Genomic DNA, 19,925 nt, shown 5'->3' with positions numbered 1-19,925 from the left:
GGCCAGAGTAGAGATAGAGGTAATGGGACATAATGGGAGTTGAGACGGGAGGAAGTCGGCCAATGGGAGTGCAGGAGATGACCTGAGAAAAGAGGTGTGCATGTGAAGGGGATGATGTGAAGGGGGATTTGGAGGCGATGGTGTGTGTGTGTGTGTGTGTGTGGGTGTGTGTGTGGGGGGGAAATAGATGCAGGATAAGTGGGAGGGGAGATGAGGGGCATGACAGCTAAAAAGTGTGGTGGTTGGGGGGGGGGGGGGTGTGAGGGAAGTGGAGGAGCAGGTGCACATGTGGGGGAGTTTAAGTGCAGATGAGAATAGAATAGAGTTGGGAAGAATGTGGGAGGCGGTGGAAGCTGTGGAAGGGGAGTTGGGGATTGAGGAGGTGGGTTGCCAGGGTGGTGGTGGGGTGGGGTGGGGTGGGGGTAGGATGGAGATCTGTAGTCTGTAAGCTCCTCGGTCTTGGTCACGTGAGAATTCCTGCGGATGGTGGCTGCAGCCTTTCTCTCTGTCTCTCCCTGACTAAGAATCTTTCTGCTCCCCCGCAATAATGGCATCCCAGCTGTTTCTCATTTCCATCTAAATGGCTACGAATCCACTGGTCCCTCAGCATCCAAACAGAAAAAAAAGAAAAGAAAAGTGATACTTAGCTTGCAACCATTAGCCTATCAACTTAGTAGCAAAAGAACAGATTCGAAAACAAATGGCCCTATATTTCTCTCATATGGGAGGAAAGAAACTACTGCATAGGAGAAGTGGCCATATCTAAAATCTTTGGCCATTGAAAAAGTCTATTTACTTCTGTTGCCAGTCATGAACCCATGGCTTCATAAATCATGTATCGGTGCAGATGCCTCTTCCTGTCTTCTCATGCATATATTCACTGACAGGACCTTGTATCACTCTGCATCGTTAGCCGCGCCATATTGAATGTTTAGACGTTATTAATTCCCCATTAGCGGGGCGTTTGCAGTGAGCGTCTCATCTGCGAGGCGGCTGGCGGGGGAGTTCTGAGGCATTACCCTGGCAGTGGGTCTCGTCGGCGTAGTTACCCTGGCAGTTGGTCTCGTCGGCGTAGTCTCCGCAGTCGTTGGCACCGTCGCAGATCCAGGACGGGTGCACGCACAGGGAGGTGGTGTTGCAGCTGACGAAGCCTTGCTCCGCCGCTCCCAGTCGGAAGAAGTCCAAACAGTCCGTGTTATCTGAGAGAGAGAATGTGACAGAGAGGCAGAGAGAGAGAGAGAGAGATGGACAAGCAGATAGGAAAAGAAAGAGAGAGAGAGAGAGATGTTGAGATGTCGATTCAGAGAAATAGTCTAAAGGCTTTTCTAAAGTCTAAAGGCTTTTATCAAAAATACAGAGGTATGTGTGAATATAAAGCAATTCTTGCAAAATCCTTTTGATTGCAGAGAGAAGTAGAGAAGCACAATAGAAAATGCACTCATATTAGCATTTACCTCAGCTTAATAAAGAGAGATTTACTAACACTGCCCAGGTATGATTTCAAAGCAACACAATGTGATAGAGTGCCCACCTGTATTTTAAGTGGCCCCAAATAGAAAACATCCACTGAATACATGAATGCAAATCGACATGCAAATTACTCCACAATCAGATATTTCCTTACTGCAGTTCTTTTCGTCTGAGGCGTCGCTGCAGTCGATGACCTGATTGCACCAGGCTGAGCTCGGAATGCAGGCCCCGTCTTGGCAAGAGGTTTCGGAAGAGGCACACGTGACGTCTGGAGAGCGGGAGGGAGAAAAAATCACAGCATCGTCGACACGGGGACGACTCCGATCTGTGGCTTTCCACTTACACGTCCAGAGAGATTTTCTCCTGATTCGCTGGCAAAGTTCATTAACAATTTTAGCAGCACAATACGCCCATGGGGCCAATGGCATCTACTGTCCCATGAAACACCAGTGGCATGAATGTGGCTAGCGGTGGGGGGGGCACACTGGGGACGTGGTATTTTAATTTCAAACTAGGCATTCAATTCAGCCGTGTTTGTGTGCAGGGTATTCCCCTGGGCCCAGAGGAAGACCCTACGAATGGTAGCTGTATTTAAATCTATTCAAAACCATTTTAGTGTCTATATGCAGCTTTTTCTGTCCCCCAACGCCTCTTCACCCACCAAACGCCACCACTTCTCCATTAGGACGTCTGTGCATTAGTGTGTTATCCAGCACCGCGCTCAGTAAGAGCAGAAATGCCATTAGAAAAACCTCTGTGCACACTTTAAGCACTTTAAGAGACACACTAATTTACTCAGAGGGAATGTTCTCTCTCTCTCTCTCTCTCTCTCTCTCTCTCTCTCTGAATAAAAATAACACACCGGGGGGAATCCAATCCGCTAACTTTCTCTCCACTGCCTTCTGGGAACCATAAATGTTTTGAGGCATTAATAGAGTTAGACCAGCGCTAATCTTGGTACGCTTTTGAGGCACCGAATAGAAAACAACCATTAAAAATGCCACGGCCAGAGTGATCCCATTAGTTTCATGGCCATATTGTGGTCGATGTTTTAATTTCAAATAACAGGGGTATAAATATAGGGGTATAAATATCGAAGTATAGCATTTCTTCATCTTTATCTGCTGTTGGATATCTGCAAATCTCTGTCTATTAGTGTTTTGTCGCTAATACACTGCTATCCACTGTTGGCAGAGGAGAGAGAGTGGAGTGGAGGAGAGAGAGTGGAGAGGGAAAACCATCTGGACAGACTCACCGTCACCCTCCAGCCCCCCCCCAACCCCAGACACACACGTCCTCACACTCACTGTTGCAGAAGGCCCCCCCCCCCCCCTGCCCCAAACACACACGTCCTCACACTCACTGTTGCAGAAGGCTTCATCGGAGTTGTCACCGCAGTCGTCCACGCCGTCACAAAAGCGACTGTTGGCCACACAGCGTCTGTTGTAGCAGGGGCGGAAGCCTCTCCTGCAGCTCCTGTTGTCTGGCAGCAGAAACAGACAAAAAAAACACGAATCAGGAGAGATGGAGAGAGAGAAAGTGAGACAGAGAGAGAGAGAGAGAAAGAGAATGGAAAGGAGAGACACAGAAATGGAGAGAAAAACATTTTAGGTATAAAGAAAATGAGGAAATAAAAAGACAATCTTTTTATTTACTGCCTTGCACCCCCTTTCCCCTTATTCTCAATTTGTTCCTCTAGCTGATAGAAGAGAGTGAGAGAGGTGATTTTATTAGGCAGCAGGTCCTCTGAGGAACATGAGCTGTCACCTTGAGGCAAACTCAGTTTGTTCTACCCCTGAACAGGAAGTGCAAAGCCCAAGAACCCCCCCCGAAAGGCTCCGGGATCAATTACTTACCACAATATTGCATTTTCTCATCTGACTTGTCTTTGCAGTGGGCTATTCCATCGCATGTGAGCTGGTATTCAATGCACTCGCCGTTCCCACACTCAAACTCGGTGTGAATGTTGCAGGAGGAATTCTCAGCTGTGCAGTCAAGTGGAAAAACAGACACATACATTATGTCCTTTGGCATAAACTAAACACCAAATTGTGCAACATTCTTTCAAGCTGTTCCCTCGTCTGTTGTTGCCAGTGTTGGAGCAGTCCAGTGCCCCTACCTGAACACTGCTAGTGTGGGCAGATGCATGCATACTAATGGTCATTGGTACACTGAATGCCTTCGATAAAATATTCTTCCTCCATAGATGAATAAAAGATAATAGATGAAAATAGATGAAAACCCAACCAAATATGTAAGGCAAGGACACTGTGCTGCTTTTTACCCCTTTAGCCTCAAAGCTTTCCCCGATTAGCAATGGTTTGCTATGCAGATAAAACATTGCATCCCCGCGCTGAAATAAAGGCTCAGCATATTGTGCATATTTTGCTGTTAAGCACTTCGAGCTGCATTGTTTTGCATGAAAGGTGCTATACAAATAAAATGTATTATTATTATTATTATTATTATATTTGTTCCTAATGCAAAAGGCATTTGGGGAACCTTGACTGTAAATGCAGAGAATGCTGTCGGAAGAGTTGAAAGAGTTTTTATGAAACAGAACACAGTGAGCCAGAGGAGGGTCGGGTTCTCTTACAGACACATCTGTTGTCATCCAGAAGGATCCGCTCCCCCCTGCAGCTGCAGTTCACCTGCCCATTGGGGGTCAAATGGCAAAGGTCACCGCAGCCTCCATTCTGCACTCGACAAGGAGACAGCTCACCTGAGGGAGACAGACAGACATATAGACAGACAGACAGATAGAGAGACCGAAAGAAAGAAAGACAAAATAAATGAATTCAATTGGAACATGTAGGTATAGGAAGGCAGACAGAGATAGAGACACAGACAGACATAGACATAGAGAGAGAGAGAGAGAGAGAGAGAGAGAGAGAGCAGAGAAATAGAAGATAGCAGGAATTAAAAACAGAAATTGGTTCTCTGCATACGCTTTGGTGTCCCCTATTTGATCTCATGCCTCCGAGAATGTTACTTTACAAGAGAATGTCAGGTTGACATTTCCATCCATGGCCAAACCCTGCCTTCAGCATGTCTCTGCCGGTTGGTGAGATAGTGAGAAACAAGCATTGGAACTTCAACCGGGCTGGATTTTTATCAGAACCAAACAGTGATAAGGAACCTAAGTACAAATCCCGCGGGATTCCTAATGTCAACAAACCACCCAAACAAACAAACAGACAAATAAACAAACAATAACAGTAAACATAGTAAACACACAACAAAAACAGCCATGGGGGGATGGAGGGCAGGGCAACAGGACGGATGTGGGCTTTTTTTGTTCCGTCTTTGAGAAGGTTTGGTGTGCAATTAAGACATGATCAGAGCTTGTTATAGTGTGACTGCTGCAGCAATGCCTCAGTTCTGTGAGCAGGTACTATCACAAAGGTGACCCTTCTACGCCAGAAGAAACATGTAGGAGTCATTATACATATATATATATATTTATTTATATATATACGACTCCACAAGGAGAAAAAAGGATGCTTAGCCACTCTGAAGATTTCATATCAAAGTACAAAACGTAGGAACACACATCCAGTAAACAGAAACAGCCACCATAAAGTGTGGTTGGTGTTCATCGTTCGCATACAGCATGAATTCCATAAAAGAAATCAGGTTGTAGGAGGGCAGTGCCTGGAACTGTTTCCGATCCTTGTGAGCGTTCAGAGGCTTACCGGCCCCGCTGAACTCCCCCGAGAGCCTTCAGCCCAGCCTCTAATAGCGCTACCCTGATGGGGAAGGAGGATCCGCCGCGCTCAGTAAAAAAGAGCTGAGCTTTCCAAAAGAGGGGATTTGTGACAAATGATCCTCTGGTGGCTGGAAAAATATAGCGCATCTCATACCGATCCTCCCAACCCCGTCCCCCCCACACACACGCACTTCTCCCTTTCCCCACCAACATCCTCTTCCAGAACAGCCAGCCTACACCTGCCTTAGTGAGTCATTCACTGGAGCCTCGGTGAGCCATCAGTCAGTGTCTCTACGCAGAGGGTATAAAGTGTTCTGCAATGGATGCAATTTAACTCCATGCTTTACGCCATATACACATTCTTCACATGACCACGCATTAAATGACATGGCCAGTGTTACGGTATAACCATACGAGCAAGATTTAACACAGGTTTATGCTAGACAGAGAAGTATGGTGGATGCACTGGAATGTTGCAGGGGAATACCTGCAGACGGATCTGGCATGATGACAGTTTTTGAGGTGGAACAAAGCTGTTCTCATGTCTGAAGTGTATGTAAATGTGTGTACCTGGGTGTATCTGGCTACTTCCTGAGGAGGGAGCTCATAAATTGGACAAAATTGGAGAACAAACTATTTCTCACACAGATGTTGTTCCCGCCTTGTGGTTTTAATGGCAGACGCCCCGCCTGCTCCCCTCGGTGAAGAAGGCTGCAAGCAGGTCGCGTGGAATCACACGGCATGATGAAACAAATGAGCAGAGAAGTCTTTCACAGCAGGGTCACCAAACAGCAGCCTCTGGGACGTGCTTAAACCTCATTTCCCACTGTCCTACTTTTCACATTTGCGACAGTTCACAGGCTTGCCGCTTGGCACAGGGACTCTCTCTCTCTCTCTCTCTCTCTCTCTCTCTCTCTCTCTCTCTCTCTCTCTCTCTCTCACTCTCACTCTTTCTCTCTCTCTCGCTCTCTATCTCTCTCTCTATCTCTCTCTGTCCTTCTGTCTTTTTTTTATTAATTATGTCCCCAGCTTAGGTTTCCTATTCAGCCAAATAAGTCCATACTAATTTATCATTCCAACTGTTCCTCGCACATCAAACGCGTAAGCACCATAAAAGCGCTCAGCAACGAGGGTTACTGAGTCCCAGGCTGCCGCCTTTCGAGGTGGTGGTGGTGGCGGTGGCGGTGGGGGGGGGAGGAAAAAAAAAAATGGTACTCAGTCATGGAGTTTTCCCCGCAACTGAAGCACACAGGTTTTTTGTCAAAACAAAACGCTGCAGGGGAAGGGACAATGGCGCCGTGTGAAGCACAGAAGAGGCAGATGTGACTGCTGTGACAATGAGCACGCAGACCCACCAAAATAGCAGGTTTTAAAAAAATATCATGAACACATGCATGAGGTAAAGGAGTTTGAGAGAGAGAGAGAGAGATAGAGAGAGATAGAGACAGAGAGAAGCAAGAAGGAGAGGGAAGATAGATAGAGATAGAGATTGAAAGAGATAGAGAAAGGGAGAGAAAGAGAGATGGATAGAGATAGAGAGAGATCGAGACAGAGATAGAGAGAGCGAGAGAGCGAGAGAGAGAGAGAGAGAGAGAAAGAGAGAGAGAGAGTGAGAGAGAGAGAGAGAGAACGAGAGGGAGAGGAAGCACTGCTTACAGTTGTTGGTGTCTTTGGCTACGGCGATGATGCCCATAGGCTGGTGAGGTATGTCTGCTCGCAGGACTTTTGTCTCTCCACCGGTGAACTTATTGGACCTCAACACGGCCCGGCGGGCCCAGTCGGACCAGAAGATGTAGTCTCCGTAGACGGCCAGCCCAAAAAAGGTCCCAGGTCCAGACCGCACGATGACCTGCGATTAAAACAGGTTTGACTGCAGTTAGATCAATTAGACATAAGACATAAGCCCAGTGGACTCGGTATACCATTCTCAAATCATTAGAAGAACACTGTGCTTGCAACAGGGAGGTCATGGTAAATTCAGTCTGTATGAATAAATACCTGATGCCGATCAACATTACAAATTCAATTTTGGCATTATTTATGTTATTTTGTTATCAAATTTGGGTCTGGACAACGGTCTGTATTCGGTAGATTTCAGTTTTCACTTAAGTACACCACATTAAGTTCAGTAAGTGGGTGAGTACGGTGGGGTCTGCTTTAGGAAAAGATGACAAAAAATGGAACACACTTTAAAGTACCCACTACTTGGCGCTAGCCTAAAATGGACCTTAGCCCAGATCTTGTTGAGCGTTAATGTAACTCTCAAGATAGCGGACACATATCACATAAATACATCACACCAAATCTCCTGGGAGGCTTGTGAAAGGCTGCCCCGTGGCTTCCTCGGTGGAGACCGTTAAAGGAGACATACTTCCCATGGATCTGACTGAAACCTGGCGCGAGTAGTTCAGTGGCAGATCAAGCCCGGATTTGTTCCAGACTGCTAGATTGCTACCCAGGTTGTAGGCGTGATTACATTAGGCTCGCCACTATAAAGGGATTAATGGGACAGGTGTTGATGAAAAGAACCCAGCTTGCGCAAAAAAAACAACTGGCGATCTGAAGGGGATTGAACCAGGCTGACTGCCAGATGGCTCCTGATGGAGCATATTGACTAGAAATTAAATCTTGGAAAGACGCTAGTTTTGCATTACGCCTTCGATTTCGTCTGCTTGTCTGATCTGATGGAGGAACTGCTGCAGAAACACACTTTAGGGTGATATAATACGGCTGAGATGCTAAACTGGATTAATGGTTTCTCGCCTTGTTTCTGTTACTCATAAAACTGTCTGCAGACACTGTTTGCCGTGACGAATAAAAATAGAATTAGATTATGATCTGAGCACATATGATATAAGGCTTCAGATAGGTGCTAAACATACCTAGTTATGTACATGCTGTTCAGGTTTTGTTTGGAGTTCAAATAAAGTATTTTTTAATGTATTCATTTGTGAGCACTTTGGGTGAAAGTGTCACTCAGTGTTTGGTTAAACATGTGGCATGTCTAAACACTGAACGCTGGTCGACAGAGCGAATTAAGTGAGCAAACACAAAAAAAATAGCAATCAGGGCAGAGGCCCTGGAGTCAATCCCATCTCTATGACAAGAGCACTCGTGCCAGGCTATGACTCCAACCCCAGAGAACGGCGAGGCAACTCCTCAGTGAGGCTCCTAGTCATATGTCACCTCCTCCAAATCCTGTCAGGCATGTCAGGGAGGGGGGAGATCCCCACTGCAAGGACACTGTGAGGGCTGCCCATGTTGATAATCAGTTAGCTCTGCCTAATTTTGCCATTTTTAATTGGGCAGTTGACAGGACAGCCCCTGAGGGGGCCTCAAAGTAAGCCTTCATTAGAGGACGCGGCCTGTGCGCGTGGGGGCGTGCGGGAGGCCGAAAGGCATGACACGCGAGTTGGGGGCAAACGGCCGGGGTGGTTCATGTGTAACTAATTGAGCCGGGGCCGGGGTCCTCATTCTCCGGGATCGTGTCAGGCACAAATTGAATTCCCCTAGCAGAGAGGATCCCTCAGAAGGGGAGGATTACGATGTGGCGAGCGCCATGCCATGACAGCTCTTCCCAATGTTTGACATTAAAAATGTCTCCACAGTTCTGCTTCATCCTCTGGTAAGAGGGAAGCAGAGGGCATCGACTCGCATACTGACTTTCATTAGAAAAGCTACAGGCTGAGGAAAAAAAGGAATGTATGAAAAATAATGTGCTGCACTGGGTTTACAATTTTGGCTAATGCCTTTTAAATACTTTCTTTGGGGAAAAAAAGTTGCTTAGAGTGATCTTAAACATTTAGGAAATATATTAGAATATGCAAATGAATAACATCCTGTTAAGTAGAGCTCAATGGATCCATACTGACTTTATTAAATGCATACGGTTACTTAACCATTATAAAATTGTAAACTATGTGATTATGTACATCTTCATCTACAACTTAATTTCAACAAAAAAAGAATAAAACCTTCTGTATGTCTCCACTAGGTTGTATTGGCCCCTACTGCAGCCGGTAGGCTACCTTTCTATGAGGGAGTTCAGAGCTTTACTTGTTTTGTGAGCACGCAAACTGGGGAATCAAGAAGATAAAAACTATGCCATGTCTGGACCTGTTGCAGCTCAAAGGCTTCAGCTCTTCTGGCCTCCTGATGGTGGTATAAAGTTATGTCTGTCTGCCATACTCCCTGCCATTGCTTCATGTGCCATGCGCTTGGTCTCAGGTGAATAATTAGATGGATTGACGACTGCAGTGAAGTTAATTCATGAGGCATTTCCTTGACAAAGACATTTACGACATAGCTGGATATATACAGTAACTGTTGCCTCATTGAAAGTTAAATGGCCTAATTGCACCTTATGTTATTCTGCCTTGTATTTAGTGGTGAAATTGTAAATAGTGTTTAAACGTGAAATAAAACTATTTTATTGCATTGAACTACTTATTCTGCCGTTCATCTTGCATAGAGATCAAACTAAAAGTTCTTTCATAAGTTTATACACATTGAAGTTTTTTTTTGTGTAAGCGGAATATTGTTGAACTAAAGCTAGGAGTTTAATCAAATTTTGATTCAAAATAAATCGCTTCAAGAAATTACTTTGGAATACATTTCAATTTTCATTTTGTATACTGTTTGCTCTTTCAATAAGAAGGGCTGTGTGGTTTACTAGAGCCTCGTGCACTTTTACACATAATACCACCACCAACAACAACAACAATAAAGATAATAATGATGATAATAATATTCAAGATATTCAGGTACTGGAAACGGATCAGAACTGAAGAAAGCGGACTTGTACATCTTTAATGTTAAGTCATTACACAAAACAGAACTCCTATTCACTACAGGCACCATATATTCTAAGAGATCAGATTATTTCACATCCAAACTCCTATGGGTTTTCTTCTGATAAGTCATTTTTAAGAAATACCTAATTAAGTCTGAATGTTTTCTTTCATACTCATTATTTTAGCTCCCTATTAAAACCAAGGCGATCTTAAATCATTAATCATAACACATGGTTGGTTTACACTGAATAAGTGAAGCGGAATAAAGAAAAATGCATAGTCACTGCACATGGGAGCACTTATTTAGCAATATGCTGAATGACCCAGGACAAATGTCAAGTGCAGTATAATTATGTACCGCAGTTTACACATCCTTAAGCCAAACAGAGCCCAGCCATCGGTGCTGAGAGGCTAATCCAATGATCCAATTCAGCGTTTGTAGAAACACTTGGCCATTACAGATTATAATTTATCAGTACCTATTGAAGATGTGTATTTTACAGCAAATGTCCAAACATTTCTACATATTGTACAAACATGACTACAAGACATACAACTGTTAACAGTTGACTGTAGCCTGACTCTATCCCTAATAGGGTTGTGTACTGACAACTGGTCTAAATGGTTTAGACCACGGGTAGCCTGCAAAACACCCCTGCTTCCAGGTAGTGGTACAGCCATGGGGTAGGCTCAGGGAACCAGGAAGTGAATGCGAAGTTAAACAGTGGTAAGTGAAAATGTATAAAGTGTAGTAATGGCAAAGTTTCAACAAATAGATAAGACTATTTTAATAGGCAGCGTGAATGTGTACAGTCCTTGATTCAAGACCATTTATACAGTTAATGGGTGAGCAAGACAAAGCATAGTTTGTTTGATGGCAGTTAATACGGTGGTTAAAATGGTGGTTAATATGGTGGTAAAAATGGTGGTTAATGACAAAATGAACAGGAAACCTGAAATGTAAAACAATACAAAGACCATGGTGACAATGAATATCGACATACAGTGGTGGCAGGTCTGCCCACTATTCTCTGATATTCTCTGACTCTATTCTGCTGGCACCTGACCGACTGTGTCCTTCCTACACGTCATTAACTATTAAGTAAAAATCAATACCGTGTTTTTGAAAGTCGATGCAGTGTCACAAAACATGATATTGTAATACTCAAGTGTATTGATATTTTCTTACTTCTTAAGACATTATCCATTTGTTCCCAGTGTCCTAATGTCCTTGGTTTCTCTGTTAAAGCTTTCTCAAAACCCCTCACTTCTTGCCCGTACACGTCATCTATCTGACACTGACTACCATACAAGTCGGCTGGATGGAGCTTCACAGAGAGTCTCTGTTCCTCAAGAACCACAGCCACCAAAAGCACACCCTCAAATATATCAAAGAGTAACAAAGATAGTGGGAGCACCCTGAGCGATGTTTAGACTCGAAAAATAAATAGATAATAAAACATTTGTAGAGGAATTTTCAGAGGGTGCTATTATTTTAGTGAGCGATCCTACTGCTGAAGGATAAAGCACTTCATCTCTGAAACCCCTCAAAATAGACAAGAGCGAAAAAGGTCCCACGGCAACATTCAGCAAATATTTAGAACAAAAGCGTTCATGTGCCCACATATCCTCTTATCTACAATGATTTATTAAAGCCACGGGGATCACCTGAAAGCATTTCCTCTGGGTAAAGCACCACAAAGCTCTGAAGTGTATTAATCTGTACAGCCCATCCACTAAAAATAGGAAGCGTTTTTTAACACATCTCCACCCAGCTCCCGCCTCTCTACACAGAGCTACTCAGCATTGGTAGTGTGGCAGCGCGGGTGAAGCAATTGAACACAATTACACTCACCTGTCTGTTTGAGCCGTCGTACTCGCACCTCTCGATCTTGCCCAGGCTGCCGTCGGAGAAGTAGAGTTTCTCGGCTTTGTGGTCTATGGTGAGGCCGTTGGGAGTGAAGATGTCCGTGCCGACGATCACCTTGATGTTGTTGCCGGCGAGCGTGGAGCGCATGATGCTCGGACGTTGCTCGTTCCAGTTAGTCCAGAACATCAGGCTGAGGAGGTTTCGAGAGGAGAAACACAGTCATTACTCTATACTGTTGCTACAATCAAAGAGACAGTGAAGGAAGAGAAAGGATGATGGGCGCTATTGTCCCTTCATTGTTCTTTCTAAACATCCCATGTGTATCTCTTGAGGTACACAGGAATGTATTCATAAACATACAGCCGTGGGGGGAATTGAACCCCCTACCCTTCAGAAATTAGGCTGGAAGCTTAACCGTCATCATCCCCAAAGTGGCAACTGAGAGACACCCAGACAATAATGAAAAGGTTCTTTATTTTATTTATTTGTCCTATGCACTCTTATAATTCTGTGTGCATTTTCCAGTAAATATTGTATTCCACCACGGTATGAAGCACTCAAAACTAGTTCTGTAACATATAGATGTCATATTCATTTGAAAGCAGCGGCATTATCATGCACACTGCATATACATATCCCTGGAGATCACTTGAAACCCCCTCGGGGAGGACTAAGCAAATACGATCTGCGAAATTGAATCGAGGACAAGATGATGACTTTAATAGGGTAGAGATTGAAACATTAAAGGTCCTCCCTATCTGCAGAGAAAATAAATCCTGACAGACATCAGAATTATTCATAGCTCATCTAGACTATATGATTACGGTGGGTCTCTTCGGTGTCTAATCTAATCTAATCTGACCCATTGTGACCTGTCTTTTACAGTAATCCACAAGTATTAGTGTCAATAACGTAGCAATGCACCTCCTATGATTCCCGTGTGTGCCTGCAGTAGGATAAAGTAAGATAAAACGCAGGTTTGTGACATATTGAGACACAATTTGTATTCCCTGTCATGACAGAGAGACGGGGAGAAAATGGAAGGGTGAAAGGGAATGTATTCATGAAATGAGTTGATAGGCCTATGGGAAAAAATGACTTTGAAAGAGAAAGAATTTGCAAAAAGTATGTGTAGATAATAATGTGCTTTATTAATTCATAGCAGTCTTTGCTACTGTATATGACCCCTAAAGTTTGAGAGACCTTGAAATAAAGTTTGAATGATGGCAAGAAAAAAACAACATCTGCCATAACAGCTGATATGAATAAGAACCGCATAATCTGTTACATGTGACTGCTAACCCAAACATCTCTTCCACTTCCATTAAGATACTAAACAGATGTGTTAAATCCGAGTTCCTTTAAGATAGTGTTCTCGAGTCAAACACTTCCTCCTATCTTCTACATGCTTCACGTCTTATCTGAAACTCAAGCTACTACTATCACTCAGCGGCTAAACTGCTTTGATTTGTAATTAAATAATAATCAAGTGAAAAGCGCTCAATAAGCCAGACACTCAACAAGCAATCAAAACAATGCACAAATGAAAAACAACAACAAAATATTCATTATTAACGCCGCCCAATGCGTTTAAATGACTATGTGTCAGGTACTTTCGTACTGATTTTGAGAGGCCAGACGAGGAAGGTTGTAACTCTAAAGGTTATGACACTGTAGAGCAAATAGTAGGCCTATTTCTAGTGGACCGATGTGCCACCTTGTGTCGCTGAAGGTAATGAGATGGCCCTTGCCATGGTACAGTCCGCTGGGATAGTTCAGTTCTGAGCCTTGGTCACATAACTGGAACTGACATCCAATGTCAGCTGGCTGAGATTTTTGGGGTGGCGCTGGCTAACTCAAGTCATAACTGACATAACACTGTGACATCATTGAGTAGTTAGGCAGATGTGTCATGACAAGTCATGCTGCATGGGTAATGACCTGCTACTGTCACATCCTGTTTGGGTGACTGGGGTTACGCAACAGTCATGGAAACGGTCCCAGCGACTGGGTATGAGACCGTTAACTGATGGCACAAGCTAAACTTGGTGTTTTATACTTTTTGGAGAGATTCACAAATCATGTCACGACACTTGTCAAGACCTTTCGCAAACACTGGGCCTAGGGTCACATTCTGTCAAGAGACGTAACAGGGTGACAGGAGTAGGTGATGACTCTTCAGACGACCTCCCAGTTCACAGGGTCTACTGTAATGTAACACCCAAGGCGTGTACATGACGACACGGTCACATAAGGTCAGTGATGTTGACCATCACCAAGTGAGGCGAGGAGAGGAGAGGAGTGGAGAGGAGGAGAGGAGAGGAGAGGAGAGGAGAGGAGAGGAGAGGAGAGGATAGGAGAGAAGGAGAGAAGGAGAGGAGAGGAGAGGAGAGGAGAGAAGAGAGAGAGAAGAGAGGAGAGGAGAGGAGAGGAGAGGAGAGGAGAGAAGGAGAGGAGAGGAGAGGAGAGGAGAGGAGAGAAGGAGAGGAGAGGAGAGAGAAAGAAGGAGAGGAGAGGAGAGGAGAGAAGGAGAGGAGAGGAGAGGACAGGACAGGACAGGACAGGACAGGACAGGACAGGACAGGACAGGAGAGGAGAGGAGAGGAGAGGAGAGGAGAGGAGAGAGAGAGAAGAGAGGAGAGGAGAGGAGAGGAGAGGAGAGGAGAGGAGAGGAGAGGAGAGGAGAGGAGAGGCCTCCTAATTATTCACTGTATCTCAGTGCAGGGTTCTTCATAGCACTGGCTGTGGCAAAAAAACAATGAGAACTGCAGCAGCACAAAAAGGTGAGTATTTCACAATAGCAAAGAAACCGAACCGAGTGAAAACAACAAAGAGGGATCATATCTATAATACACAGAGGATCCTCTGACATGTTTGTGCTTAGGCTCTAATTGAAAACAGCACTTTTTTGTCTTTTTTTTAAAGTCTTTAATGGTCTGTCGGGAAAATAACTAAAATGCTCTGCCACCGAAGCCAATTAATCATTGCAGGTCAAGTTCTAATTAACAGCCGACTACAGTGCATTTGACGGCATGCCAAAGTACCGACTAAGGATATTTTCTGCGAGGTTGTGAGTTTAATTTATTCAGTGAACCCGGGGTCAGCGCCCCCCCTGCATATTAATTGTATTCCCCCCCCCCCTCCCACCCTTCTTTGCTTCACAGTCATTTGTGTGCTTGTTGAGTTAAAGTTTGCAAATTCAGCTGTGCTTTCATGTTACACAGACAATTTTTCCCTACTATATGACCCTCCTGTGAAAACACTGCACTGCCCGCTGCTTTGATGCCTGTGCCCTCGTCTTTTCACCGAGGTCAAACCAATTAGAAACTCCTCCACTCTCCCTGACACAGCTGGGGAACAAAGTGTGTTTTGTTTGTGCAGAAAATAAATTCAAACTCGGTATCTGAAATAAAGAAAAATGGCTGCATTGACGAAGATGTTTTGACGAAGCGATGGTGTAAGGTAAGTTGAAAAGGAACGCTTGAGCATGTGAAAGAATGCACTTTGCACCTCGCCTGCTCTGCATTGGCGTTCTGCAATGCTCTGTAACATGGGGCACTTCAGGATTGACCCATATCTCTGCCGTATCAGCACACTGCTCCACACGGTCTCCACTTAGCCAATGCTATTAGTGTGCGTCTCTGTGTGTGCTACTTAAACCCCCCGTGCCGTGAATAACAGATGCCGACTAAGTGTGCTGCTACATGTGTTCATATGACACAGGTCAAAGCCCAGAGGGGATTAGAGGGCTTTTCATTCACTCCCAGGTCTGTTACTTCCTCAATTTACTCTCCCTTTTCGAATAGTTCACGTCGCAAAAATACCCACACAAACATTTCCATGTCGGTAAGAAATTAATGGATGGAGCCGACATCTATTAAAAAACATAAACATTTTTACCCTTTTTGATTCTTCTTGCAGTTTGACTGGTAGAGCCGCCAGGAGGTGGCTCTGTATACGTCATGGGTTAAGTTCTCAGGGGAGCCCACGCGGATGATAAAACATATAGCATTCATACACTGTAGGTCAGTCTGGCTAAAAGGGGCTACACACGCGTATGATAAAACATATAGCATTCATACACTGTAGGTCAGTCTGGCTAAAAGGGGCTACACACGCGTATGATAAAACATATAGCATTCATACACTGTAGGTCAGTCTGGCTAAAAGGGGCTACACACGCGTATGATAAAACATATACTATTCACACACTGTAGGTCAGTCTGGCTAAAAGGGGCTACACACGCGTATGATAAAACATATACTATTCACACACTGTGAGTCAGTCTGGGTAAAAGAATAATGGCTGCTGAATAAACACATGTAAAGTGTTGTTAATGTAAGTTAATGTCCCTATGGAGGCATCCGCTGCAGTTCAGGAGGCAGAAGTAATGTCAGGTAATATGAGGGCACTCCACTCTGGTCTGGTTCCTCCTCCCTCTGTATCATCCTGTCCTTGAGTAAGATAATGAGCGCCAAATTGCCCTCTATACGGCTTGCTCCGCCGTAAGGTAGATGTGCCGCACACAATTTAAAGAGTAGAAAAGTGCTTTGTAAACGCAGTCCATTTATAACATCGGTATAGATCTCTTGATCTCATCCTCAGTGCGGTGTTACCACAGACAGCCGCGTTGGTACTTATCACCAGGCGATGTTGATTAAACACAGACCAGAGTGCAGTTCTGCAACAAGTGCTGCCCCTGTACTTAAGCTCGGTGAACGCACTGCTGTTTAAATCTGCCTGATGGCTTAAGTGCTAATAACATGTATATTCTCACTCAGTGTACCGTGAGTAACGCTGGAGCGTCTGCGAAATATGATATCAGCACAAAAGAGCAAACTAATGGACGTGGCTGATTAAGTGGCTCTGTTAAAACGACAGCGCCGGAAAATGGATCGTACCAAGTAGAGGGCCTTACTTTTGACACTCGTCCAGCGCGAGCACGTGCGGGTGGTCGTCCTCGGACATGGTGACCACGGCCTCGCGAACGAACGCCCCGTTCCGGGTCTGGTCCACGCTATGCCTGCTGATACTGGAGGTGGTGGAGCTGGTCCAGTAGATGGTGTCCCAGGCCCGGTGGTAGGCCAGGCCCTCGACTGAGCCCACGTCTGAGAGAGAGAGAGAGAGAGACAGAGAGAGAGAGAGAGAGAGATAGAGAGAGAGAGAGAGAGAAAGAGATAGGGAGAGAGAGAGAGAGAGAGAGAGGGAGAGAGAGAGAGAGAGAGAGAGACAGAGAGAGAGAGAAAGATAGAGAGAGACAGGGAGAGAGAATGGCAGAGACAGAGAGCGAGCAAGAGAGAGAGAGAGGGGAGAGAGCGAGAGAGAGGGAGAAAAGGGGAGGGAGGGGGAGAGAGAGAGAGAGAGAATGGTAGAGACAGAGAGAGAGAGGGGAGAGAGTGAGTCACCTGATTAACCTCTCCAGCAGAGACATACGGTGCAGCTATCTGCAGGTGTTAATCGAGTCAACGTGTGACCTTTGAGAGAGGCAGTTGCTGAAAGTCCAGCAGTTGCTGGCTCTATTAAGGGTAGGAAAAAGGTTAATGAAAAGGCAAATATTGTGCATAATCATGTTTTGTCTTTACTCTTTAGACACATTTGTGCGGACAACATTCACTGCATTAATTCACTGTGGTCTGGATACATTCCATGTGGTCTGGAGTCCATTTGGGCTAACGGCTAAGATGATTAGCATAGATCCATATATATCGATAGCGACTGGAGACCAGCTCCTCATGAACACTGATTTTACAGCAAGGTGAGGTGGAACAGACCCAGTCAGAGAGTCAAACAAACAAGCTGACCCAGTTGGGAGATGAGTCATAAGATCTTAACATCTTGAGAAAAGCCAGTGGGATTTGGGGTTCAGTTTTGCACGACTTCTTCCTCCAGACTTCTGAATGAGACCATGGTAGGCTTCTTTGATAGCGGCTAACCTCATTCATAGCAGCTATACAGATGCAGACAGATATTAATTAATAACTCCTCTTTGTAATTAACTAAAGCACTCGCCACCAGTCACAAACGGGATGTTGAAAACACCTGGCAAGCCAAACTCTTCTATGATATCAATTTCTGGACTAAAATCGAGAAAACAATTCTGGACTAAAAGCAGAAACTGATCTGGAATATAGCCTGTCACTTACAAACACACACACACACACTCACTCACTCTCACACACACAAACACACACACAATTACATATAAGTAATGTATGTGAATTCTTGAAAGGACTTGAAGTATTCTTGACAGGTCTTGAAAATATATATATATATATATATATATATATATATATATATTTTTGTTGTTAGTAAATTGCTTTCATATTGATTTGAGTTACACACACACACACACACACACACTTCTTTATTTACCACTCTCAGGTAGGCCTATGGTGCAGATAGAGTTTGCATGGGGGATTAGAAGGGTGCAACTGTATGGTCACTATGGTTAATCCACTCAAATCAATATGAAAGCAGTTTACTAACAACTAATATATATATATATATATATATATATATGTATTCAAGACCTGTCAAGAATACTTCAAGTCCTTTCAAGAATTCACATACATTACTTATATATGCTTCTGAATCTGAACCATTCTGACATCAAACAGCTTCCCACATCTCTTTACTTTGCTATGCTATCAGTGACTGAACCCGCCGCACGCCCAGAGGCTCCCACTTTGGGCGATGACATCTTGCTCCGACAGCATCTGAGCTCGCCCGCTGTGACGGGTGGCATTGAACGCCTCTCAAGAGCGCCGCGGTGTAAAGGACAGGCTAAATCTGGCTTGAAATGGCCTGCGAGAGCACAGTCAAGTGCAAGGGGAGACTGAAGCGGCCAATCACTAATTAACCGTTCGCAATAAAAAAGGTGTCTGACATTTTTTTTTTTCTTGGGAAATTATTTGAGAGGCCGAGGAGTAATTAATGAAGGGGCGTAAGGCTTAATTAGGGAAATATTGGATGATTAACATCTTCACCCTCTATCAGTGACATGATGCAGAGGGGGCCTGCGGTAGGGAGAGTAAGTGAGAGTAAAGTACAGTGTGTGTGTGTGTGTGTGTGTGTGTGTGTGTGTGTGTGTGTGTGTGTGTGTGTGTGTGTGTGTGTGTGTGTGTGTGTGTGTGTGTGTGTGTGTGTGTGTGTGTGTGTGTGTGTGTGTGTGTGTGTATGAGAGAGAGGGAGAGAGAGAGAAAACTAAATATTTACATTCCAGAAAAGAACCAGATGTCAGGGAAATAAATGTAATTTCACCCTTGGTAGAACAAAAACTGAACATGTGACAAATTATCCTTAAATAAATCAAATATAAATATAGATATAACTTGGGTTGAAAATCTGTTGCAACTGGACACTTCAGCGTTGCCATGAATGAATTGAAAAGGAAAGCATGAACAGTTTTCTATGCCTTAAAAAATACATTTAATTTGAAATACCCTTCAGAATTTGGCTCAAAATATTTCAGTCAGTAATTGAACCCTTTTCATTGCATGGCATCGAAATGTGGGGTCCTTTGACAAACCAAGACTTTGAAAAAGGGGACAAAACCCCAACTGAAGCCTGCATGCAGAGTTCCGCACGTATCCTTGGAATGCTGAGGCACGCACCCAACAGCGCAAGCAGGATGGAATTAGGCCAATAACCTCTATCATTAAAAACTGACAAAAGAGCTGTGACATTCTGGCAACATTTAAAAACAAGTGACACCTCCTCTCCATAATTTCAAAGCCCTTAAGAACCAATAACTGAACATTGAAGAGAGTCCCCTCAGTGAGCTGGTTCTGGGGCTCCAACAGGAAACTAACAAAACAAATATGACTCATAGGAATAACAATAACCGACCTAAGGACACTAACACCTCGTTAAGAGAATGAAGAGAAATTGGCCTCATCAAATAATTAATACACAGAAAGAAAAGTATCTGAATTAATGGAATGAAACAACAAAGAACAGTAACTTACAATGTAAACTACAGTGCCATTTGACCCTAAACAGAGAATACTAATTCGCTAAAGTGGTAAAAGACAAGGTACAGGCTCAGCAATCACAGTCTTGCAGTAGAAATGGGCAGACACA

The 19,925-nt window shown here is 44.3% G+C and overlaps 1 protein-coding gene across 6 annotated transcripts in view; it reads right to left on the bottom strand.

Moving 5' to 3' along the window:
• lrp1bb (low density lipoprotein receptor-related protein 1Bb) overlaps positions 1 to 19,925 on the bottom strand; it is a 302,617-nt gene that overhangs the window by 65,077 nt on the left and 217,615 nt on the right. For all 6 annotated transcript variants that reach the window (XR_004165369.2, XM_031582278.2, XM_031582280.2 and 3 more), the window contains exons 41-48: positions 16,762 to 16,951; positions 11,828 to 12,032; positions 6,836 to 7,028; positions 4,067 to 4,192; positions 3,327 to 3,455; positions 2,834 to 2,953; positions 1,625 to 1,738; positions 1,050 to 1,199 (exon numbers count right to left, since the gene is read on the bottom strand). Coding sequence is in view for 5 of the 6 variants with exons in the window: in XM_031582278.2 (XP_031438138.1) it covers positions 1,050 to 1,199; positions 1,625 to 1,738; positions 2,834 to 2,953; positions 3,327 to 3,455; positions 4,067 to 4,192; positions 6,836 to 7,028; positions 11,828 to 12,032; positions 16,762 to 16,951 (1,227 nt within the window). In the remaining variant the exon portion in view is untranslated. The remainder of the gene's footprint in view (positions 1 to 1,049; positions 1,200 to 1,624; positions 1,739 to 2,833; positions 2,954 to 3,326; positions 3,456 to 4,066; positions 4,193 to 6,835; positions 7,029 to 11,827; positions 12,033 to 16,761; positions 16,952 to 19,925) is intronic.

The sequence above is a fragment of the Clupea harengus genome, chromosome 2 (genome assembly GCF_900700415.2).
Source record: "Clupea harengus chromosome 2, Ch_v2.0.2, whole genome shotgun sequence".
NCBI lineage: Eukaryota > Metazoa > Chordata > Actinopteri > Clupeiformes > Clupeidae > Clupea > Clupea harengus.
Note: the sequence above shows the minus strand (reverse complement) of the source record. Positions and strands in the feature narration are given on the sequence as shown.